Source organism: Gallinula chloropus (assembly GCF_964237585.1).
Source record: "Gallinula chloropus genome assembly, chromosome: 2".
Classification (NCBI taxonomy): domain Eukaryota; kingdom Metazoa; phylum Chordata; class Aves; order Gruiformes; family Rallidae; genus Gallinula; species Gallinula chloropus.
In genome coordinates this window covers 155,101,111-155,126,523 of record NC_140086.1, presented here as the reverse complement: position 1 = coordinate 155,126,523, position 25,413 = coordinate 155,101,111, and the positions used below count along the sequence as shown (strand labels likewise).

General features: G+C 42.1%; 1 protein-coding gene across 1 annotated transcript in view; it reads right to left on the bottom strand.

The window, feature by feature from the left end:
- The window catches only part of PAXIP1 (PAX interacting protein 1), a gene marked incomplete at its 3' end in the record, with an annotated part of 32,835 nt that extends 7,724 nt beyond the window's left edge, over positions 1–25,111 (bottom strand). The window contains exons 1-11 of the mRNA XM_084280081.1: positions 24,958–25,111; positions 17,827–17,961; positions 15,885–15,928; positions 11,364–11,427; positions 9,858–9,971; positions 7,315–7,959; positions 3,744–4,467; positions 2,851–2,945; positions 1,760–1,855; positions 1,312–1,449; positions 115–236 (exon numbers count right to left, since the gene is read on the bottom strand). Coding sequence (XP_084136207.1) covers positions 115–236; positions 1,312–1,449; positions 1,760–1,855; positions 2,851–2,945; positions 3,744–4,467; positions 7,315–7,959; positions 9,858–9,971; positions 11,364–11,427; positions 15,885–15,928; positions 17,827–17,961; positions 24,958–25,044 — 2,264 coding nt within the window. The 5' untranslated portion in view covers positions 25,045–25,111. The remainder of the gene's footprint in view (positions 1–114; positions 237–1,311; positions 1,450–1,759; positions 1,856–2,850; positions 2,946–3,743; positions 4,468–7,314; positions 7,960–9,857; positions 9,972–11,363; positions 11,428–15,884; positions 15,929–17,826; positions 17,962–24,957) is intronic.
- Positions 25,112–25,413: the final 302 nt, after the last annotated feature.

Genomic DNA, 25,413 nt, shown 5'->3' with positions numbered 1-25,413 from the left:
CTGGATTTAGGTTAATTTTCCCTTCTCCAGTGTTTCAAAACAGTAATTAAATTATTTTTTAGAAAAGAAACACCACTACTAAGATAAGCAGGAAAAAAAAGATAAACCACTTACTCTTTACAGATGAGAACTGTATTGCTGCGACATAGGTAGCCTGTGTATTTGGCACCTGATAGGTAGGCCATTAGTTTGAGGTCATCTCTGTCACTATCAACAAATCCTGTCACGGAGATTATCTACAAACAGAAAGAGACAGCTACAAATACCTGAACACAGGCAGCAATTGCAAAGCACTCCTGTTGAAAGTATTTTTCTGGGCTTTTTTTTTTTTAATGTTACAATGAAATATACAGGATCAGAGCTACGGCACACAGGCACTTAATTAAAACATGTCTTGTAGGATACACAAGGTAGAATTTAAAAGTGATTTGTTCATACTTTAAAGTTCCAGGTTTCTAATATTAGTTCGAACTCCAGAAGAATAATTTTCATCTTGCTGGTGAGCATTTCTCATGTACAAAACTACGTAGAACCCTAGAATCTCCTGAGTTGGAAGGGACCCATAAGGATCATCAAGTCCAACTCCTGGCTCCACACAGGGCCAGCCAAGTCAGAGCATGGGACTGAGGGCATCATCCAGATGCTTCTTGACCTCAGCCCGGCTCAGTGCTGTGACCACTTCCCTGGGGAGCCTTTCCAGTGCCCGACCACCCTCTCAGTATACAATCTCTTCCTAACATCCAACCTAAACATCTTGGTTTGTTCTCCACAGTGTTATTTCAAGATGCATCTGTTTCAACTGCAAGTTTATCTTTCAGCCCCGCAAAAAGCACCTTCCCCAGTGCTCCTTACTGCAGAGGCAACTGGAATTCTGACCTCCTATTCTCTGATTAACAGCACAGATTTCTGATATTTGCTAGGTATTGACCCAGAAAAAAAAAAACAACCCTCAAAAAATCCCCTTAAAATATTGAGTGAAGTAAGTGTATCCTGTTAGACATGCTGTTAGTAAACATCTACAGAGTCTGGACACCTGACATCTTGCTATGTAGAACTTGTAATGTTTGTACCTCTAAGAGAACAGTTCACAAACATGGGTGCTACTCCTTACCACTCAGAACTCAGGAAGATTTGCAAAGCATTCTTAAGCACTACATAGTATGTATCACATCACACGGGACCTTAAGATTAACAGAAGCTTTTCTTCTGAGACAAAATAAATGTGTATTTTGTTTTCAGTAAGCATTTTCTAGCTGTCTTTTTATACTGCTCATGTAATTAATTTGTTAGAAGTAAGCTTTTTCTTCTTACGTGTTGAGAGCATGGCTTTCCTCCTGGTGGAAATGCCACTGGAAAATGAAGGGCTCGATGAGGTGGGACCATTTTCTTCTTCTTCAAGATTGAGCTCAGCCAATGTGCAGTAATGCATCTCTTCCTTTCTCTTAAAGCCTATGAATACATATATAAACAGCTTTTAAAAATCAAAATGCGTCTTTATTTTAACCTTTTTCTACAATACGAAGCTTCAACTTTAATAGTTTGGTTTTCTCTACATTTTCAGGATCCTTCTCACAGCACCCTCAATGTTCTCTGGCACAAATCTACCCACATGCATTATGAAAGTTTGTTAGACCATAAACCACAAATCTTAAATCAGCACATCCTGAAATGATGTGATTTTATACTTACAACCTCAGCATGGAGTACACACTTTTCCAGTAATGAAATGAAAGCCCATGTGAATGCATGTGTTGCTTACCTGAGCATACATGTTACTGACTTGGCTTTCACAAAGAAGATGTGTACATCTGCTTGTAAGGGTAGCATCTACTGTCCCACCGTGTGCTTGAATGATCTGGTAAGAGAACAAACCCAGAACTTCTAATATATATATTTATTTATGTATCAAATTTGATTTTAAAATTACCCTAAGAAACAAACAGTCTGAAATGAAAGTCTGCTCTTTAGGACACTGCTACCATCAACACCATTTCACTGAAGAGTTACCCTCCCAAAAAGAAAAAAAAAAAAGGTTTACTATCTAGCTTAAGAACACTTAAATTAAAAAAATAAAACCAGAGACAACAAAATTAAATATGCACCTTTTCACTGAGCTACAAAACTCTATTCTTTTATAATTTAAAAAACCCCAAATATAGAAAAACAAAAGTAACCCTTCTCACGTTTTTCATTTTTTAATTTTTGCAGTATAACTATTAAATAGTTTTTCATGAACTATTCAAATCTATCTCAGAAATAAACACAAGTGCTGTTAAAAATGTCAACAGCTTACTTGATTATGCAAAATTGTAGGGAAAATTCAACTATAAAATCCATCAGAAGTTTCTGAAGAACATCAAAGTCCTGTCATTTAGGAAAGGATACAATCAGATTTTTCTGAAAAATAGAAGTTGGCAAAAAAATAGAAACACTCTGCTCCTCCATCTTATTCACTCAGGTGGATACCTCACAGGCTACTAAATGCCCAAATTATATGCAAAAAAAATGAGTCTTTTTAAACAACCAGATAGATAGCAATGCTGTATTACACTTGTTCCACTACAGCTGCCTATTTAAAAGCATAAACAGTCAGGAAATGGTTAAGGTTGTAAGTTATTTAGCCAATATCCTGAGCAAAGACCTAATTCGCTGCACATTGTAAGCATTTTTATTACTTTTTCTGGTCTGTTGCAGTTGAATAAAGGTTTTTTGGTTGTATCACAAATAGGACATAAAAGATGCCTACAGAAAAGCAAACAGTGCTGAAATACTGACAGCCATTTCTTTTAAGAGTTTAGTTACTATCACATTACGTTCTCAGTGTTTTTAAAAAATACAGGGGACTCTTACCCGTTTCCAGGTTGCTAACAGCTGTTTGTCAGACATCTGCTCGGGGTAATCAGCAATTGCAAAGACACAGCCCAGTAGGAAATACTCTTCTGGAACTGGAATAGTTTGGCACATAAAAGAACACAAAAATTAAATACTTACAAGTCTGAAGAGTTCACCTCAGAACATACTTGCTACATGTGCTACTCTCTCCTATCACCAGTTATAAACATCATTCCAGATTCCAAAGCTGACAGCCACAGCTAAAGGCACACTTCAGCTCAGAGTTTGGTTTTCTCCTCTTTTGTTGGGTTTTTTGTTTTTTCCCTGGAGGAAGAGGGACTAAAGGGGTAGAAGGGAAGTGGCACCAAAAAGAATACACAAGACAGCAACATACTCTTTTATATAGATCAGCCATGAATAGGCAAAACAATTTAAAAGTTTTCAGTTCTACTAGAATGGGCAGAATTCAAAGCAAGGTGACAGCATTCTATCTGTTACTGAATCCTCATTAATTTCTTATTATTTCCAAAATTTAAGCTGTCTTTCCAGTTTTCATCCTTTTTGAAGGCCCCTCCTTTCCTCTTTTTTTTTTTTTCCTTTGGAAGAGAGATAAATTAAAAACATATGGTAAGCATAGACTAACACTGCTATGCCAGTGGCACGAAGTATGCACTTGGCAAGAGAAAGTTCTCAGTGCTCCCAGGCTTTTCAGCTTCCTGGATCATCTCTAGTTATAATTTAAATCTTTTAAATTTAACGTTTCCTTAAAAGTGAGTAAAATGGGTCCTGAGCCATTCTAAGTCTTAGAATCCCACACCATGAGCACAGCACTATGCATTGGTACTCTCACCAACATTATGTCATGCCATTAGCCACTTTTTTCCCAGGATCAGAAAGCAACAATTACTAACTCTCCACTGATGGATCGTGTCCAAAAAGCGGCTGCTGTTGCAGTTGTTGCTGTTGCTGCTGGTGGTGTTGTGGCTGCTGGGCTGCCACTTGATGCTGTAGTGCTTGAGGTGTCTGAGTTAGGTGATGTGTTGCCTGATTCTGCATTTGCTGTTGCTGATGCTGTTGGTGTAATCGCTGTAAGTGCTGCTGCTGCAACTGCTGCTGCTGCATCTGCTGCTGCTGATGTTGTAGCTGCTGCTGCTGCAGGTTCTGTTGCTGTAGCTGCTGCAGTTGTTGCTGCTGCAGCTGCTGCTGCTGCAACTGATGAAGCTGCTGTTGTAAAGCATGCTGCTGTTGGAACTGGAGCTGTTGCTGAGGCCGGTGCAGCTGCTGTTGGGCATGTAACTGCTGCTGTGGAAACTGAAGCTGCTGTTGGGCGAACTGGTGCTGCTGATGAACTTGCTGCTGCTGTTGTGAGAACTGGTGGGGCTGTTGCTGCTGGAAAGACTGCTGGGAAATCTGGGGTTGTTGCTGCTGCTGCTGTTGTAGCTGCATAAGTTGTTGAGGTTGAAGGTGTAAAAGAGGATGGTGCTGTTGTTGCTGTGCTTGATGTGACTGCTGTAATAAATGTGTCTCTGGTGTTAGTTTCACTTGACTAAAGAGCACCGCATTTGGATGTCCCTGTTGGCTATGATTTACTTGTTGCTCTAAACTTTTTGTAGGTGCTGAAAGTGATTGTAGTATCTAGAAAACAAAGATTAGTTTTGTGACCTTTTTTGTTGTCATTCAGTTTTTAAAATATTTAAAGAACTACTGGGAAAATACAGTTGTCTAAAGAACTAATCTTATGCTTAAATACACCGTGAGCTAAACAAAATCTTTAACTTGAGAACCAAATGGAAAAGCCTGAGGACAAACGTGGCTCCTAACATAAGGCAATACACCTTTTAGCAAAATTTAAGATTAAAATCCATCTCTATATTATGGTTGATATCGCCAACAGTACAATGACTATTAAAACTATATTAATAATTACACTGATCAACATGATCCACTGTAATATTCACTTCACAATCCTGTTGGCACATTAAGTTCAAAGTTTAGTTCCATAGTCTTACTCTAACTTAAAAATTACTATCAATGCCTTTGCTAATTAGTCCTGTTTGAAACATGGGAATTTAATACCACCTTGCTTTCTTTTGAACCAAATCAGCAAAATCTAGCTCCAATTTTTAAACTCAATCCCAAAATGCAAAACCACTGATCTGCTGAGAACTAATAGATTCTTGGGGAAAAAAAAGCAACCCCCCCCCCCCCCAAAAAAACACCCCACCCTAAACAACTCATACTTAAGAATAATAGATTTTAGGTTTATACAGAGTGCTGCAGTAAACTAGAGTTTCATTTCACTTTTAGATGTATAGCTCACTGTTAAGGGAAAAACAATTTCCCACTAATCAGACAGAAGTTAGGTAGAGTTTTCAAAGCATCAGAACAGGGAAAATGAGGCAAGTTCCTAATGGATTAGGATGAGTTCTAAATATTTATTAAAATATTTTAATATAAACTACCTTTTAAAAATGAGAAGGAGTAATAGGATACTCTAGAGTTGCCATTCATAAAGTCTTTTAAACAGGAAATCAGCTTTGGTGAATCCTGCAAACCCTGTTTCCTTCATCCAGACTATTTCATCACCCACAGCTTAAACTCCAGTGGTACTTGTGTGTGTGAGAGGAATCAAAGCACATCCATAAAGCACAAAGCCCATTAGTTGCATCCCCTCAATGAGATGTCCATCAGGTCTTCATCAGACGTGGCTCAAGGGTATTTTACAATGCACTTAGATGTTTTCATCCAAGTAATTTTGATATAGTTGGTACAGCATACATTCACAGCCACGATTATCAATGCATCTCCTATCACTAATGTCTAGACAGGACCACAGCGTAAACACGCAGTAGCTAAAAAGAGTGTGGACAAGAGGAATGTTTCTGTGGTTCAATATGAGGAGAAATCTTAATGCTGCTCCCCAGAAAAAGCCCCAAAAGTCAAAATTACAGAAGTTTCAGGACATGTATTTAAAATTAAAGGGATAAAACTTTCAAAAGCATCCTAAGGCTATATTCATAAAGTAATTTTCTATCTGCAAAATGCCTTATTATTATAGATCTTGCCGTTCAGCAGAAAGCCGAGGTTCAAATTAAACATTAACTTTCCAAGCTTCTGCACCAGAAAAGGAACCCACCCAAGGAGGATACAAAGTTAGAAAGAAGTTAAAAGGAAGTTAGAAAGAAGAAGGTAGAACTGGCATTCCTTCCTCTAGGAAGCAGATTCACAATTTTGAGACATGAAGCTTTTTCCCACATGCTGGAGTGAGCACAGCAACCTAAGCAGCCACCTGCTAGCCTCCTTGAGACCAGCCCTTAGCCAAGTCCCTGGTCTGACCAGCTTCTGGAGATCAATGCCTATCTGAAGGATGATCTTATCAACTCCCCTGCAGCTCTGAGTACTGTTTACAGAAAAATACTTCCATGGGGATGCTGCTATAGAGTATTGGATTATACAGTGTCTGATGTGCAGAAGGCATGGTGTTCACACACAAAAGCATTGTCCAACCTAGCAGCACCACCCAACTGACCAGGACGTTGGCAGTTCTGCTCAGCCCTTACCTGAAGTCTCAGTCCTTGAAGAACTCAAGGCACTGAGAAGAGGAACCTAAGATTGTGTTTTAAAATGAAACCTTGTTTCCTTTTCATTCTCCAAAGATGCATAAACAACAAAGAAACAACATTTCTGAGGGACTCCACTTTTTCTGTTTAAGCACTAACTGCAAGCATCTACATTGCTCAGGCACCTTTGAAAGTTTTACCATCAGATTAACAGCCAAAAAAACATACCAGTGCAATTATTTAAGTAAAAGATGTCTAACATTTACCAGCACCTATTGGTCTCACGTTCCCTTCCCATTAATATCTTAGAATTTCAAGGCCTCAAGTTATTTCAGTGCATGCTCACTCGCTTCTAAAAATAAATTCAATACACTATTTCAACTATACGAGTGGAGTAAGTACTTGTAAGTTAGGACTTCTGCATCATAATCCTGACTGTGCTGTAAAACAACTTAATAATACCCACAACAACACAGTGTAGAACTGAACCTACCGTGAGAACAATCAATTTCAGTTTTATGTGTTGATAGCACACATAACTCTCTGCACTGAATAAAAAGCTTGAAGGGTATGAAATCAACTTTCCTGAACTAGCTAAAAAATTCTAAATTAATGATTTTTTTTAGTATTTTTTTTCTCTTACCAAAAAATCAATAGTGAAACCCTAAACTGCACTCTAGTTAAACACAGCTTTACTCTTCCAAGCATTTTTTTCCAAATCAATTCCTGCTTCTGTGAACTTGCTAGGAATGAAGTTACTTATTACAGGGAGGTTACTAATTTGGCCACAACTTCTACATAATATGGAGAACTTTTAAACCTATGTACATATAAAGAAGAATAAATGGAAACTGAGGTTCCTGGATACGACAGTTCCTAAGAGAAAGTCCAGTATCTTATAAATTAAAAACCCAACACTTACATGTGCTACATTTGATGGTCTATTAATCTGCTGAATATCAGCACTATTAGTAATATTCCTTAATGTCCGCACGGCTGGACTCCACGTAGCCATCATCTCCTGTCGATCAGAACTTTGGGCACCTTGTACTGAAGCCATTAGGTTGCCTCTCATATCTGGAGGCAAAATATTACCTGGCACAGGTGGGACATTGGCACATAAATTAATTAATCCAGAGTCTTTCCCCTGAGGCAACCTACGCTTTGCTGCAGATGCCTGTGGGACTTCAGCTGGTGTCCAGTTCAAATTCCTTTCTTGCTTTTCTGGAGAGGAATCTGAAGAATCATCAAACATCAGTTCCCCTTTTGCCTTATCAGCAGGAGTAGTTTTTGGTGAAAAAACTTGGTCACCCAAAGGTGAACCTTCTCGAGAAGACGCTGGACTTGATAATTTTTCATCGGTGCTGGCTTCATTTTGAGAATCTTGTTCTTCATGTTCTGCTTCCTCCTCCTCTTCCTCCTCCTCCTCTTCTTCCTCCTCGTATATAATTAAACGAGGGTGATAAGGAGTCTCTTCTTTTTTAGTCTTATCAGCTATAGAATCCAGCACCCAGTCTGGTGTCACAATTTTAATTCTGTCCCGTTTACAAGCACATTCATATTTTTCCTGAGGAGGAAAAAAAGAGAAACAACTTATTAAAGGCAAATATCCCAAATAACATTTCTGAGGGCAGGGCTAGGGCACTGAGAGGCAGATCACAAGATGCTGTAACAGAAAATGATCTCTCCCAGAACCTACAGGATAGACTCCACTGCTTCGTAACAACGAATTTCAAGAGACTTAAAATGAACCCTCAACATTTACAATATGAAGGACTCAGAAGGCATAACTGCAGAATATTAGGCTTTCACTTGAAAAAACACACTACCCAAATCACCAGAGCATTTGAAAATCAAGAAATTCAGCTCTGAAAAAGCCCTCAGAACTCCAGCAGGTATGAACATCACGTCCTACTAAGATGCAGTTGATTATTAGGTGGACATTCAGGTAAGTGTAAATACAGTTTATACTTATATTTTCTCTACTGAGAATAAACAAAACCCAAACCAAAAAGCACTTGGGGAAAAGTCAGGATTTCAGAATAAAGTAGAAAGAAATAGTTACAAGACAATCCCTAAAAAAACCCAGCACTTAATAGGAATGAAAATCAGGAACTGGTCAGGTATTTCCATACACTTTCTCTGAAGCTGCTAACTGAAAGGATGCCCTCAACTTTGCAGTTATACTTCTGCCCAAGTATTCCTTAAATCCATTTCAATAAGAGGTTACAAGGCTGGTAAAGAAGGGAACTTTCTCTCTCCTTATCACTTGAAGGTATATATAAACAGTAAAACTTCAATGTTTCCTTTCCCAAGAAACAGAAACAGACACAGCATCAGTGGTCTGTTTATTTGAACATCCTCTTTGATGGAAACCCCCTCACAAATCAAGATGTTGGCAAAAACCCCAACTTTCTTTAGAAGACATAAAACTAATTTCAGCATCTAATATTTAAAAGTGATTGAACTGGGATTTTCTTTGTATGTCAAACAATATAAACTAACAACCAGCACATTCAGAGGAAATTAATTTCATTTAATGATTCTCTAGAGTTATTTCCTACCACGAAACTGTCATTCATACACAATAAAGAGATTACAGATGAAACCAAGTTTATTTGCAGATATGGAGTTTTCATTCTTTCTCTGTGGTGAGAATTATTAAGCATCTTGTTTTATCATCTTGTGTCTAATCGAAGCAATCATTTAAGTTTTCACCAGTGTCAAAACTATTTTCATTACAAACTGCTGCAGATTCCCTTGTAATAGTATGTCAGAGCAGCAGGACTAGAAACATTTTCAGTAATCATCCTATAAAATTGCTCCCATTCAATGATTACATAAATAAAACAAGGTATTTATTTTACCTACAGACAGGAAATGCTAAGGTGATTTGTTCAGTTTCTGGACTGGCAAGCTCAAGACAACATCCTTTGCTCTCAAAAGACTATTTTCTTTTTTGTTGGGGTTTTATTGTTGGTTTGTTTTTTTTTTTTCTTTTCCTAAGGAAAGAGAACTCTCAAAAATCCCTCCAGTCACTCTCTTAAAGAGAGATGGTAGGATAAACATCACACCCCCTCCTAACATCAAAGGGTATTTTACAGAATTTATCAATTTTGTCCTTCATTCTTCTTCACTGATTCTGTACCTACAGATTCACAAATCACAGTCACTAACGATAGTGAGAGGTCAAAATTAGGTTAAGACAAACAGAATAAAGAGTAAAATGCTTTATTCAACCAGATATACCAGTATGAAATTGGACACCTTTTGAATTAATTAATCAGGCTGACAGTCAGGAAGAAAATAAATATGAACCAAATGGATGTCATGTTTGAATTTACCTGTTCAAGACTAACAAACAGTCTTAAGACTCCTAAATTCAGGGAGCTGGAAAATCTCTTGACTATTCAAAAGCAAATGATAGCTATAAGAAGAAGAATTGTACATGTAATAAACTCTTACCCCCTTTGGCTCAGGCACAATCAAGTGAGTACACTTATTATTGAGGCTCAGCTGGCAATTCCCTCCATAAAAAGTAATCAAAGCCCACAGCGTGCTTCGGTCTTCAGATGAAACCTAAAAGGGAGGAGGCAAAGGAGACTTTTAATTCTATGCAATTGGTGCCCTCAGCTTGAAGAATTTTAGTACCATCCATGACATACCATTTACAAGCCTGGCTAACATATGACCCATCACTTTTAAATACCACATTAGCACAGAAGTTACAGAGAAAAAAGGATGACAAAGAGACGCAACACAACAACATATTAAATAATCATTTTTAACCTGAACAGAAAAAAAGAAACATTCTTCCCTCCTGTAAAACTCAACACTAACTTGTTCACCCTCCACAAGAGAAAACAGTTAATTAACAAGCAAACAATTTATGTCATGGCAGCATCCCCCTTCCCCTGCTGAGAAAGCCACCCATGTTTCAGTTACTGCCATCCAGAGCTAGTGACACTATTACACGAGTCATTTGTTTAAAAGCCTAAAGCACATAGAATCATAGAATGACCTGGGTTGGAAGAGATCCTTCATATCATTGAGTCCAACCACAGCCTAACCCTGACTAGCCCACCTCTAGATCATGTCCTCAAGCACTTCACCTACACACCTGTTAAATCCCTCCCTGGGCAGCCTGTTCCAATGCCTGACAACACTTTCAGTAAAGAAATTCTTCCTGATATCGAATCTAAATCTCCACTTGTGCAATTTCAAGCCATTCCCTCTTGTCCTATCGCTTGTCACCTGAGAGAACAGACCAACCAGACATCTCTGCAACCACCTTGTAGGTAGTTGTAGAGAGCACTAAGGTGCCTCCTTTTCTCAAGACTAAAAAGCCCCAGCTCGCTCAGCAGCTCCTCATAGGACTTGTGCTCCAGACTCTTCACCAGCTTTGTCACCCTCCTCTGGACACGCCCCAGCATCTCAACATCCTTCCTGTAGTGAGGGGACCAAAACTGGACACAGCACTTGAAGGGTGGCCTCACCAGAGCATATACTCCTTTAGCACCCAGGGCCCTCTCCTGTGCACACACACACACTGGTCACCAGCAGGCTACTCGCAGATCTACGGGCCCCTGAAGCACCAGCTTTGCACTCCCTTTACTCACTGGCACCCTTGTTAAGGCCGCAGTACATTAAGCTGGTAAAACATGTTGACTGAATAGTTTGTTAATGCAGACATAGAGGAACAGGAGCAAGTTATAACGTCATGTACTCTGCAATTCAGAACCACTGCATGGCTGAATACAAGATAAATTACTAACTGAATGTTCACAGTTTGAAATGTCCATGCCCCCACATTCAGAGAAACACTGGTTTAGATAGTAATTTGCTTAATATACGGGGGGGGTGGGGAAAGTCACGGTACAACAGAAAAACTAGTGTCTCTCCTCAAAACAACCCAAAGCATCACACACATACTGTATATTAGAGCAGATTAGAATATGGTTCACTTCTTACCTGAGAGAGACAAGCAGTGACTCCAAAGAAGATCTGACAAGATTCTGGAGAAAAGCCGTTTACACTGGAAAGCAGGTGTCAAGGATGCAAAGTAACTGAAGTGAGAATTTCCTCAGGGACATTAGAAGAAAATTCAATAGTGTGTACAGTATTTCCCAGATACTATCAGTTATCTGATCACTGAAAAACTTTTAACTTTAAAAGCGTATTGTCTGTTTCCGATCCAAGTTGTATGGGTCAGGAACAAACTGAGGGGCAAGACGAAACTTTTGGCTACAGTCAACAAGAGACAATATAGAAGGAACATGATGCACAAAAAATTTGATAAAACAAGTCAGAAGCTAAGAGCAGCCACCTGTAGAATGTCACAGTGCCTTTATGAATGGCAACCCAGTGGACGACTTCATTAAAAACCTGTAAGAAATAAAAGCAGAGAAGTAAAAAACCAAAAAGGGGGTGGTCAGAAGCTTCAAAAAATGGCAAAGTGTGGTAACCACATCGTAAAATTTTTGGCTGAAGAGACCTTTGGAACCTAACCTGTCCTTTGCAGCACAAGAAAAGAAGGACCATTTTCCTAGCATCCAGCATGGTTATTAAGTCCACAAAAGGCACTGAACAACAAAGAAATCCAGGAACAAGCTCATTAATCAAGAAAAACAACCACCCAAAATATTATCTACAACCAGTAGTAGGCAAGTCAGTATAAGCAAGTATCAAATTCTGCAGCTGATTTTTTTCCTCCCGAGGTGTAACACTGCACTGGAAGTTAGCTAGGCAACAGATGCAGGGAGGAGGAGAGGAATCCAGGAGCTACTGTGAAACACAAACTGCGAAAGCATCACACTGGGCTATCAAAACAGAAACAGAGCCTGAAACTAATATATGATCCTATGATTCTGCGCACACCGTGTTGGGAAAAAGGACTGCAGAAACACACGTGGGCTGTGTTACACGCTGAGAGTTCTGCACTGAAACAGGACTGGTTTCCCCATGCTGCTTGCAGATGCACCAGCAATACTTAAATTTTGAGACCCAGAAGAGACAAACACACTGACAACAAAGCCCAGAGCATTTTCAAACCGACACACACATTCCTGCCATTATCCAGAATACTTTAAGTTCAAGTCTGATGAATGCTCTAAATTTCACAGCATTGCTCAGTGTCTCATCTAAGTGAGGTAGAAATTCAGTGCTGGATCTTTCAGAAGCATACAGCTGTCTACCTCCTGCCTTAACATCTGCTCCTAGCAAGTAAAGCAACAACAGCTCAGTATTTAACTTTTAAGAGGTCCATCAGTTTGACTGCAGCTTGTGCTCTCTAAAGAATAGGAGTGAAATACACCCTCTTAAAACAGTTACAAGCACCACAACAATACGGTTCCAAGTGTATCTGGGTGGGGGGGGGGGGGGGGGGGAGAGGGAATGCAATAAAACTTTTTTTCTTGCTTCCAGCAACAAAAATTCAGAAGTGCAGTGACCGTCTTTCATCTGTACCAGACCATGGAAAACCAATCCTTCCTCATTCTTGCTTTTGTTGCTATCAAGAGAATGAAGAAAGACACCACCAGCTCTCTTTATGGCATTATAACTGAGGCTTTCACACATGAAACACACGTATTTCCTTCTTCAGAAAGGCTGCTTCCAGCTTCATTTTTCTGTTACTTCCCTTCAACTGGAGCTTAGTCCAGTTGTGCTACCAGCTTTCAGCAGTGAACAGAACACTCTGCCCTCTGAAGTTCCCCTGATGAACACAACTTTCACAGTGGAACATTAAAATGTAGTTATAAGAAATAGCCAAAATTATTACACTTCTATACTGCATTAAAACTTTCTACATTAAACTCTGCCTTTAACAACTGACAGGCAAATTCCTGTCAAATAAGTATCAGAATTGGTAAGCAAACATAAAATCTTCAAACTTTTATTAGATCCACATATCTAACGACAAAAGATGTTTCTTGGACAACTTTGAGTATTGCACTTCCAAATTAAAACATAAACAAGAGGCCAATGCAGCCTGAAACTGCTGTCTAAACAGCATCCCAAACCATTCAACTGCAAGGAGTAAGCTTCTAGATTAATTAAGGATTTTTCCTTACGCTAGTACCTAAAACCCTGACGAGATGCCAGGTGTCACTGCATTAGAAATCACAAAGAGACTGAAACAGAACAAAGTTAAGACTTAACAACCCGTTTCAGTGAGCGCTGTAAGGCTCAATAAAATGTACAGCCACCAGGTTCTAAGGACATGAAGTGCTAGGAAGAAGAAAGATGCATGGACACATTTACTGCTCACAGGTGTGCACAACTTCCTCCTTCTGTGCAAGCCAAGAACATGGTACTACCGAGACCTGGTCTTTTCATCTGGCCATTCCTACATACCCACTATAAAGACCTCCTGAGCAATAGCCATTCGGGGCCACATTCACACATTTATTGCTACAATTTAGCTACAGACTGCGTCATTCTGTGGTCTTATCTGTTGAATTCTCTTTGGGGTATGTAATAACATCAGCTCTTAGAGCATCCTTTTAAAAAAAAAAAAAAAAACAACAATCCGGTTTCAGACAGATGACCAGTTTTCTAATAGTGCAACTTCTCCATGGGAAAGACCACCACTAATGACAGTGTACTGGGGTCAGAGCTCATTTTCCCTGTAGCGCTGTGCTGGGCATTGGTAGCAGCAAGGTGCTGGCAACACACCAGGGTTTTGGCTGCTGCTGAGCAGCACTGGCACAGCACCAAAGCTGCCTCTCCAACATTCCCCTAACCAAGGCTTGGGAGGGGACACAGCAGAGACAGGGGGCCCAGGCTGACCAAAGGGATATTCCATACCAGAGCACGGCTGTTCAGAAATAAAAGCTGAGAGAAAGGGGTGGGAAGGGTGGTATTCGTCATTTATGATGTTCATCTTCCAGAGCAATCTCCAGGCATACTGAAGCCCTGCTTCCTGGGAAGTGGCCAGACATCAGCTGCTGATGGGAAGTAGAGAATAAATCTTTTGTTTTCCCTTTGCTTCTGCACATGACCTTTGCATCTGCTTTATTATACTGCCTCTATCTTGACCCATGAGGTTTTCTGCATCTTATTTTCTCCCGCCCCATCTTGCCCACCAAGTAGCATGGTGGGCACCTGCAAGCCAGCCAAGGTCAACCCACTACAAGTGCAATGCAAGATTAGCTCAGTCTGAAAATGTAGCTAATTCCAAGGCATTTTATTTTTAAAACCAGTCCTCAGAACAGGAAGAAGGCTTACAGACGTGTGACATAAGCAACGATACACTTCCATCCTGATGATGACAGGGTGATAAACCCATTCACTATTTCCAGATGCAAAACACAAAAATCACCAGCCTAGATCACATCACAACAATCAAATTATTAATACAGGAGTAGCACTGCTAATTGGGGTTTTCCCATGTAACACCTGGTGTTATTTTTCCATTTGGAAGGTAAGTCATTCATGGCACACTGTAACCATGACTATTGCAGGTGTGTCACACTCACTGCTGAATCCTACCTGAGATATAGATTATTGCCATCAATACAACCTGCACAAAGGCCTCACTACATCACTAGCTGATGAATTTAATGCTTTCCTCTTCCTATAGTTCACTCTCTGAGCGGAGTGGGGAGGCAGAGGACATACAGCCTATTTCCAAACCAGTTAAGACACAGCATGGTGCAAAGGCACATAGCTTGAAATTCTGGGTATAAAACATTCATTCTGAACCACTAAAGCACATTAAGACCTGAATTCCTAACACAAGCACCTGGATTCTTGCATCTACCACCTCTTGTTTTCCATTATAGACATGACCACCTGCTAACCTCATTCCAAAATGAGATCTCATGCCTGACAGCATATATCCCTAGTCCTGCCATTGTTAGTTGCCACCATCTGCTTGTATCTTTACCAAAATTTATTGTTCCACTTCAGCTTCTCCATATACAGAATCTTTATGGTGAATGGTCTGAGAAAAAGATCCACGACTTTCTTCCTGCAATAGCAGCTATTGTCACCATTCCTATGATCCAAAGAACAAACTGAGGAGAATGTAAAAATGAAACAGTAATAACTGACAAGAAGAGAAAGGAATATGCCATCCATATGCAAGAATACATGCTCCAAGCACGTTAAGAACCACAAAGCTAGCATCACATGAACAAGGGTCTACCAAAGATGAGAACAGACTATACCACAAATGGAAATACTAACGCTGTCTGTTAATAAAGTGTTATTTATAATACAGTGCTGGTGTGAATTATTGTATCTTTATCCCTTACTTCATGCTGTTGCTAGAAAAGGCAGTGCCTAGTAAGCATCCAAAATCACTAGTGTGACAGGAAAACTGAAGTACGCCAAAGAAGCTCCAAGCATGCTGCAATCCTGGCAAATGAAACACATCCTATCATTTTAAAAACGTATGCTTACATACCTGAAGCAGTCTTTAAACCCTCAGTGGTATCGATTTTAACATGTTTCTTAGAAAATTTATGCAAATTTGAACTTAAAGGATACGGCAGGAGAGTGCCACAGCGAACAGACAAGATCACCCAGGAAGGCTGAAAAATAAAAACAAGATGTTAAAAACCTTGGTCTGCACATGCAAAATACAAATTACCTGCTAAGTTCATAATACAGATAGTTTTGATATGCATCTCCAAGCTTTGAAGGCCTAAGTGTTTCACACTCATTGCACTTGGGCCTTTACAGGAAAAGACTGTTCTGCCTTATTTCTAAGACTTAATACACAGACTGCTCACAGGTCATACAGCAATATGGGAGCAAGACCCCTTACTCCTGTGCTTCTATTGTGCCAGGAAATCCATTCATCCTCTCCCTTCTTTCAGTTTTCCATGCTCTAAAAGGCAATCCCCTACCTTACACTCACCACCAAGGAGGCAGGAACCATAACCTCACACAGAAAGTTTCTGAAGACAGAGTGATGAGGGTTGCTAAGCCCATAGGTGATGGCCCCTAACAGACAGTATTCCGGGACAGTATTCCTTGCTCTGGGAGAGGGAGGAAGGTGGTGAAGGGAAGATATGTAGGACAGTGGTCCCAATGCAGGATGTAAGGAAGAATGAAGAGAAAGAGTGGCATCACATTCAGTATGAATGACTTTTCCTCAAGAAACAAATATGTTGTGGTAACTTTGCGCATGATGTTCTGATTCCTGTTATTCTCCTTCCCTCAGAAAAAGGCATAAAAATTAACTAAAACCATCCAATTCATAACACCTCAATCTTCTGGAAAGAACTGGGAGATTTTTCTACCTTGATTTTTTTTTCTTTCCTATTCTCTATGCTTTTTCTCTTGACAACAAGCTACCTTTGTCTCTGACTTCCATTTCCTTAATACTTAGTCTAATCTTCTTCATTATAGATCATACGCTGTGATGTTTTCAGGTCAAACTAAGTGACATTACTCAAAGACTTGTTCTCATTTGGCAAATGAAAAATTTTAGCTAGTAGCAGTTATGAAGAAAATTAAATTATTTAAGTAAATGACATTAGAAAGCAGAAAGCACGATGCAGATGTCCTTCCTTCACAAGAGAACAGCAGCAGTTGTCTTGTTTGTAAGATTAAAATTATGCCACAGACACTTCAGAAGAATGAATTAAAAACTAATCAGCACACCCACTAAAACCATAAGGTTTCTAGCTAAGCACCTTTTAGTTTATGGAATTAATACTTCTACATTGTCAGGTGAATTCTCACAACATAAACTGTCAAAATTCTCTACTGTCACTGGCAACCATAGGGAAAAAAATAACCCCAAATCATGTACCCAAAAGTACTGGCACTGAAATGCTGATGTTTTTTTCTTCTAATCGCTCTCATAACTTCCAGAGTGACAGTTTTCAAACATGAGGCCCAGAATCCTTCACTAGAAAAATAACACAGGAAGATAGTAACAAAATACCAGCAATTCCAGTATAAGAAAAAAAGAAAGGAGAAAAAAAAAGGGGGAAGAAATTGAAAACTACAATAAAGAAAACCAGTACTTTTTCTACAACATCTTATTTTTTAAAATCAGTGTAGCACTGATACGCAGAATCAACAAAATCATTTTGCACGTTGCCAATTATTATGTGTTTTAAAAACCCTCAGCAGTCCACTATTTATTCTAAATTGAGGTTTTCCATTGTCAGAACCTTCTAAGAACCTTCCCATGAGAAACATTTCTAAAGTACAGGTAACAGAACACCATCTCACAGATGGGGAATCTGTGAAAAAAATTTTTAAAAAATCAAAACCAAAACACCCAGTGATACAGAGCAACAAGAGAGAAAAAAAGAATTGTAGAAGTAGTCTACCAGCCAGGATAAAAGTTTGTGTGACAGAAGATTTTTAAAGACAGGTTTCACTTGGTCATCATCCAAAAATGAGTATTTTCTGTTGTAATAAAGGAATATCCACATCACTACTTTGACAGTTTCATGGATGAGTTGTTCACCTTTACCACGGGGAGATCAAAAACTTCACGAGATTCTCCAACTTCTGGATTGTCACCATCTTCTGCAATAATATGTGAAGCCAGTGCATTGTAAGAAACTTCCTTTGCTTTCCCAGCTTTCAGGAGCTGAATAACCTAAACCCAAAAGAGAACAGGGAGAAGTCAACAACTTTTGGCACCTTTTATTTCAGAAAAATCTTAATGCACGAACACACTAACCCAGGAGAGGAAGGATTATGACTTTCTCTCTTGACTATCCTCCTGAAATTGGATCCTTTTTGAAGATCCCATCTAAAACCTGAACACCAAGAGTTTACACCTCTGCCAAATCTTAATCATTCAAGTGAATACTTACTTTCCAAAATAATTCAGGCTGGGACAGAAAGCTGCAAAGTGTCAAAATTTTTCCAAAACATGTACTCTCCAAAAAACACCTCAATTTTCTCTCAGGCAGGGTAAGAAAACCCTTCTCTCCTTGGTGTCTGGTTTTCTATACGGTAGCTTTGGAAGCATCTGGATATACTTCAGAAGAAGAGCTTGAAGTTTAAAAAAAGGTAATCCAACAGCTACCTTCGAAAAGGTGACATCCTGACTGCACAGTCTTCATAGGAATTCTTCCAGATTTGGCCAGTTATTTACTCAGACATAGAAAAAAAATACATTTAAGCAGCTAAGAAAAGAATTCCACCTCTACCAATCATGTTTGGTTCCAGTATTTCTGGATCCAATCAATATACTTCATCCAAGAGCGTATGACCAAGTCTGAAGATGATGTGCAGCTGCTCCAAAGCAACTCAGCCAGACAGAACAACCATGAAGAGAACATGTCAAATACCCTTTTGGTATTAGAAGGATCTGCTAGTAAATGCACGTTATAACCACTGCCTTGAGAGGGAAAACATTCTAACAAAGAGTTGATGTATTGGGAAAAGAAGTGATGAAGGGCTAAAAGTGATTGAGAGAAATAAGAAGAAAAAAAAAGGACACAAGACCCCTAAGTTGTTAGTACCTTCAGGAGACAGAATTGAAATGTCCAGCTCTGCCACTGTCCTCAGAAAACACCTCACAACACGTCTTACACCTATTTTTGTTAAGGCCCATATAGAAGGTGTTGGTTTAAGAATTCAGCATTTTCTCAGCTCAGTTGTAGAGATCTGTGCAATGAAACCGTCTCCCTGCTCCCTAAAATGAGACTCACTTTTCTATGAAAGAAAGTAACAGAGAAGGCAGCGGGGTGTAGAAGGAAGAAATAGAAAAAAAAACATATTACAACTGTAAGATCTAGAGTTCAGACACTGACAATGCCACTCAAAATTATTCTTTGCCTATTTCCTTCTATTATGCAGAAATTAAAGTTTCTCTTCATAATGAATTTGCAGAACCAAACTGGTATGACGTACATCCTCTTAAAAGCTGCTATGGACAGAGATCTATCCCTCAAACCTGCTGGGTTTGTCACAAAATGCTGTCCCTGCAACAGTGAACAGCAGAGAGCATGGCACACCACTCCTGTAAAAGACTATTGAGTACCATCACAGAATCACAGACTGGTTGGGTTGGAAGGGACCTCAAAGCCCATCCAGTCCCACCTCCTGACATGGGCAGGGACATCCTCCACTAGCCCAGGCTGCCCAAAGCCCCATCCAACCTGGCCTTGAACACTGGCAGGGAGGGGGCAGCCACAGCTTCTCTGGGCAACCTGTGCCACCCCCATAGGGAAGAATTTCTTCCTTATGTCTAATCTAAATCTCCCCACCTTCAGTTTAAAGCCACATCCCTCGTCCTGTCACTCCCTACCCTTGTAACCAGTCCCTCTCCTGCTTTTCTGTAGCCCCTTTAGCAGGGGCGCAGGCTGCTATACGGTCCCACTGGAGCCTTCTCTTCTCCAGGCTGAACAAACCCAACTCTCTCAGCCTGTCCTCACAGCAGAGGTGCTCCAGCCCTCTGGTCATCTTCATGGCCTCCTCTGGACTCAATCCAACAGCTCCATGTCTTTCCCGTATTGGGGACCCCAGAGCTGGGCGCAGCACTGCAGGTCAGGTCTCACATGAATCTCTCCCCTCGACCTGCCGGTCATGCTGCTTCTGATGTGGCCCAGGACACAACTGGCTTCCTGGACTGCCAGCTCATGTTCAGCTTCTCACTGACCACCCCCCCCAATTCATCCTCAGGGTTGCTCTCAATCCACTCATTCCCCAGTCTATACCGATACTGGGGATTGCCCCAACCCATGTGCAGGACCATGTACTTGGCCTTGCTGAAAAACATGTGATTCACCCTGGCCTACCTCTCGAACCTGTCAAGGTCCCTCAGGATAACATCCCTTCCCTCCAGCATGTTAACTGCAGCATAGAGCTTGGTGTCACTGGGAAGCTTTGCTGAGGGAGCACTTGATCCTACTGTCCATGTCGCCAACAAAGACCTTAAACAGTAATTGGTCCTTAAGCCATTACGCCCTACCCCACGCCCCAAACAGGACAGGGCACTGAAGAGAGACACTTTCATGGCTGTCACAAAGCACCCACACTAAGGAGAAAAATAAGCACAGGAAGGTTGCAACTCAGCAAGGAGACAATTCTGGCACCTTCTGACTGAGGTTTTAAAAAACTCCACCTATTTTCCTGCAATGGAGGAGTATGTGATACTATCAAATTACAGAAGAATACTCTAAAATAACCAAGAAAATTCATCGCAAGCTTGCTGTTCTTGCCTCCACATGGGAACAAGTGAGAGTATTTCCATTTTACACACCCTGCTCCTAAATCACAGGCTCCCTTCCTGCATGAAATTCAGCTCACTGTAAGGTAACATGAGATGCTACAATTCCAGTGGGAAAAGCTAAATCAAAATACAGACCTTTTGAAAGTAGCAAGTATTTAAGAACAGCTCCACTACCAGGTGTTAAAGTAAAATAGTTTAATACAAACAGTATGTTATAGTTACTTATTATTGCGAAGGAATAAGATTAAGGATATGGTATTTACAGCTATGTAATCACAGGTGTTTTCAAAGAACAATGTCCTGGTTCTGGTCAGGCCAGAGTCACCCTTCCCCAGCAGCTAGCCAACTGGGCACTGCCCCCTCCTCCAGAACCCAGCCACACAAAACTACAACAAATCTGTTCTAATCACATTAAGCTGCCTCAGTGTCCCACGTATAGCTCTTTCCATGGAGGAGTTAAGTCCTCAGCAGAGTTAATCAGTAGATAGTTATAAATGAAGGATTGACTAGGGTAGGTGCACATATGTAACAGAAATGATTGAGTAACATATTTCAGTTTAAGGGAAGAATAAGGTATTGTATGGTTAAGGAGAGTTTTAAGAACTTAAATGCTTAACATATAATATTAAGATCTTGAGAAAGATGAAGAGCAGACAGTGACCTCAAAGATGGCTCAGCAGAACCTAAGATCCAAAGCAGAACTGAGGCTAAGTAATCACCGATACCTGAACAGAAGTGAACAAAGGCAAACTATGGACTTTAGGCCAACCAAAATGGGGGACTTACATACTCTTTTAACACAATTACATAGTAGACTAAGATCATAGACCTAACACTTGGGTTGCCACTCCCCAATGTGATGGCCCAACTCTGAGTTGTTAATAAAAGCAAGCCTAGAGTAGCCCAAAGTCTAGTGAAATTCTTTATGCCAGGCTCCTTGTCTTGCACAGCTCTCACTCAGTTATGAGCCCCATTCAGTGGTTTGGGAAGGCTAAAAGCAGGAGTGAATGTAATGAAAACTGAGCAGCCATATCTGACTGTGAGGAAAAGGTTACACGTAATAAGCTAGAACTATCATTTTTTTTATAGTGAAACAATACTGCATTAAAGAGTCTGACTATGGAAAACAGTTACAGTAGTTCTGGGTAGCAAGTTTGACCACTATAAATATGACAAAGTAACTTCACAGGATTATTTAAAGGGGTATGAAACAGACTCTTCCTAATTTAGCTCTTGTCAACATCCAGGCTCCTCTCAGAACACCTGACTTCTTCAGTTTAAATAGTGCCTGGACTGAAAACTTGAACTGGCACAATTAAAGAACATCACCTATGCTACTATCAACCATATATACCTGTCACCAGAAATAAAACACTGAAAAGCTCCAATATTATCATTCTAAAAATCCCACACTTCAGACGTTAGCCTGAACCCATTAAAAAAAAATTCTTTTTTTTTTGGGGTGGGGGGGGTACAAACTTTATCTTTGTTCTCTCCCACTGAGAGCTGTGTTGGAAAAAAAACAGAGAAAAAGTTCAAATCTAGGAAGACAATGGGCATAAAAATTAAAATAATAAACCAAGAGATAACCAGAAACCAAATATCCTGCTCAAAGTCCTTATACTGAATTGCATTACTTTTATCTCTTTCTTTATGAAATAGTGATTTTTATCTGGTGATGGTTTGGGTTTCCATCTTTTAGGAAAGCAAGAAAAGCATTTATTTAAAAAAAAATAATAGCTGATGTCTACTCCTCACCCACCCATAAGGTGTGAGCAGCCAAGTGCACATCCCAATGGAATAGATTTAAAGTTGAGAGCCAGCAGCCTGATTCTCCCTCATTTGCCAAAGAACATCTAGGCACAATTCCAGACTCTTGTTTCCCTTCGTTTTTGCTGCATATGTTTTAACAGGTAGTGGGTACACAGTTATCCACCTGAATGTGTTCCTGCTTCTCTTCTCTTTTTTTTTTTTTTTTTTTTTGTTCTTACTGTTGGCTCGGTTTTGTCTGGAGTGCTCACTTGTGCTGGGCTGTTTTAAATATTTCTTAAGATAATGGGTCTTCCATAAAACCATCTGGAAAGCTAAGCTGATCAAAGCATGCACCTCCCTAAAAAGATGGTAACTTCTTTTCAAGAATCAAGCTAGTGTCTGTTTGTATACCAAGAAGTAGAAAACTTCAAATATAACTAAGTTTTGTATTCACAATGGAGCAACACTTCATTCTAAGAGCTGTGTTTAAAATCTATTTCTAGAGCTCAGTTTACAATTTCACCTCTCTGCCTTGGTTCAAATCACAACCAGTCAGTAGTCCTCTTGTCTGGGTTGTTCCCAGGGTACCGCAAAGGGCACCTGTAGGAGGGAGCACAAAGGCACCATGAAGAACCGGCCCCAAGCATGGCACAACACACTTCCGTGCTCTGAGGTGGCTCTGCGACCCAACTCCCGCGAGACTCTGCCCTCCCTGCGCCTCGTGCTCCCAAGGGTTCACCAGTGCAGGCACCGGAACGAGCCCTGGCCTTTGTAACACTGTGCCACGCCAGCAAGTCATTTCAGGATCCAGAGCACCAGAGAGAACAGTGTTCAAATGGACCAGCTGTCTGCAGAAACAACTCAAGATGCGCGGGGTTTCCTCAACTGGGGCATCATTCATCTGAGAAATTGGCTGGACTGCTTGCAGCACAACCCCATCTTGGAAGAAGCGAACCCACTTCTCTGCCTGACCTTGCGAACTCTGCCAGAGACACCTTCGGTGTCTGCCTGCCACCCAGCGAAGGCATCCCACAAAGAGAGGAGAACTTAGTGTACCTAAGCGAGGAGAAATCAAAGCCTTAAGACAATGGTTTTAACTGCTAAGAATAATAAAACTTGAAATAAGAAAACTAGCTTAAGAGAAGGTTTGTTTGCTCACTCTGTGGGAATACTGCTGATTGTCTTGCTATGCCAACACGCAACTAACTACATGCCTTTCGGGACACCACTTAGAGATAAATGAAATACAAGAGTGCTATTCCTTTTCCACTAATCTTCATACACATAATATTGTTGCTATAGGTTGTTTTTTTTTTTAATATGGGAATTGTTACTCAAGCTCTAACACTATAAACGTAAGTTTTTTGACAAAGATCTTGGATTTTATTCCTCACTCTTTAACTATATTCCAAGACTGCCTTTCTTTTAGTGTATAACCCTATCCCTACAAATAAAAACCATCTCAACAGCTCAGTTCTTGTATCTAAAGTTCATATGAAGGCCTAGCCTACAAGCCCCAGTGAACGCCAGGACATGGTGCTGATCAAAGTTTCAACCGCAACAACTCCCAAGACTTTTATTTCGGAGTGAAACCTGCAGGAATTTGCTAGCACAAAGGTGATGTCCCAAAAGTAGATAGCATGCAGCTGGGATGCTTGTCTAGTTGGGCATGACACAGAAACTTTTTTATAACTGCTTCAGCCAACACGGCTGGGGGCTCTCAGCTGCAAGGCCGGCTGCATCACCTTGGGTACTACCCTAGGCCGGGGCAGGACAGCTTTGCCATCCCACCTAAGTACCCAGGCTGGGCAGCTAGTGGGGAGATTGTTTGGCGGCACCTTCTGCTCCTCGTGCCCCCCGCAGCCGGACGGCGAAACCACAGCGGCGACGCCTCAAGCGCATCGCCACCCCAGCGCGCCCGAGCCGGGGCGAGCACCGGAGCCACGGGGGTCCTGGGCTGCGCCCACCGCCGAGGCGGGAGGGGAGCGGGCCGGCCGGCACGTCGGCGGTGGGAGGGGGGAGGGGGGGGTAAGAAGCGCCGGCCAAGCGCGCTGGCCAAGCGCGCAGTCTCCCGGCGGCGAGAGCGGCCTGTCACCGTCCCCGTCCTGTATACAGCGGCGGGGCGGGGACGGGAGGGGCCGGGGCCGGCACAGCGGGGCGCTGAAGGCGGGCCGGCGGGGGGGGGGAAGGGAGGGAGAGACAGAGCGCGGCCTGCGGAGCGCCCCGCGGCCGGCCCGGAGGAGCGGCACCGAGCCGCTGCCCCGCACCGCCGCCGGTTCCCCGCGCGGGCCGGGCCGTAACAGGAAGTCCCTTCGCCCGCCCCTCCTCCGCTCGGGCGGCTGCAGGGCCTGCGCGCCGGGGCCGCCGGTGGCTCCCATGGCGTGTGGCGACCGCCGACCCCGCGCACGGCCGTTACCGGCCGTTACCCCGCCCCCCGCCCCGCACTCCCTCCGGCGCGCGCCTTCCCCAGGGGGCGGCACAGGGCGCGTGCTGCGAAACAGCGCGTGAGCCTCGAGCCCGCGCGGGAAGTGTGTGTGTGTGGGGAGGGGGGGGGGAGGGTTTTGGGGTACAGGGGCTGGGCGATGCCACGGCGCCCCCGGGGGGAGGGGAGGCAGGAGGGAGCGGAGGGAAGGGCCGAGGGGTTGGGTGACCCGGTACCTTGGGGTCGATGTCTCCCACCACGAAGAACTTGACATCTTTGAACATCTCCTCCGGGACTTTCAGCTCCTCCTCGTCCGCCGACATGGTCCCGGCCGCCAGCACCGCAGCCCCCCTATCCCTGGCGCCCACTCCCTGATATCCCCACAGTCGCTGTGAGAAGCCACCGGGGCCCGGGTCTCCCGTCCCCTCCCCCCGCCTATCCGCCGAACCGCGCGAGCAAGGCGCGCGCTGCGGGACACACCATCCCCCGCCGGGACGCAGGGGGGGTGAAAGGGGGAGGGGAGAGCCGCCGGGACAAAGCGGCTCCCCCCGCCCGATCAGCCACCCCCTCCGCCGCAGGAGAGCGCCCGCTTCTGATCCACGGGCGCTACCGCTGCTCCTCCCTCTCTCTCCGAACCGGACCGGGAGGCAGCATCCGGGTCCGAAGCTACCCCCCCGTACGGAACGCAATGG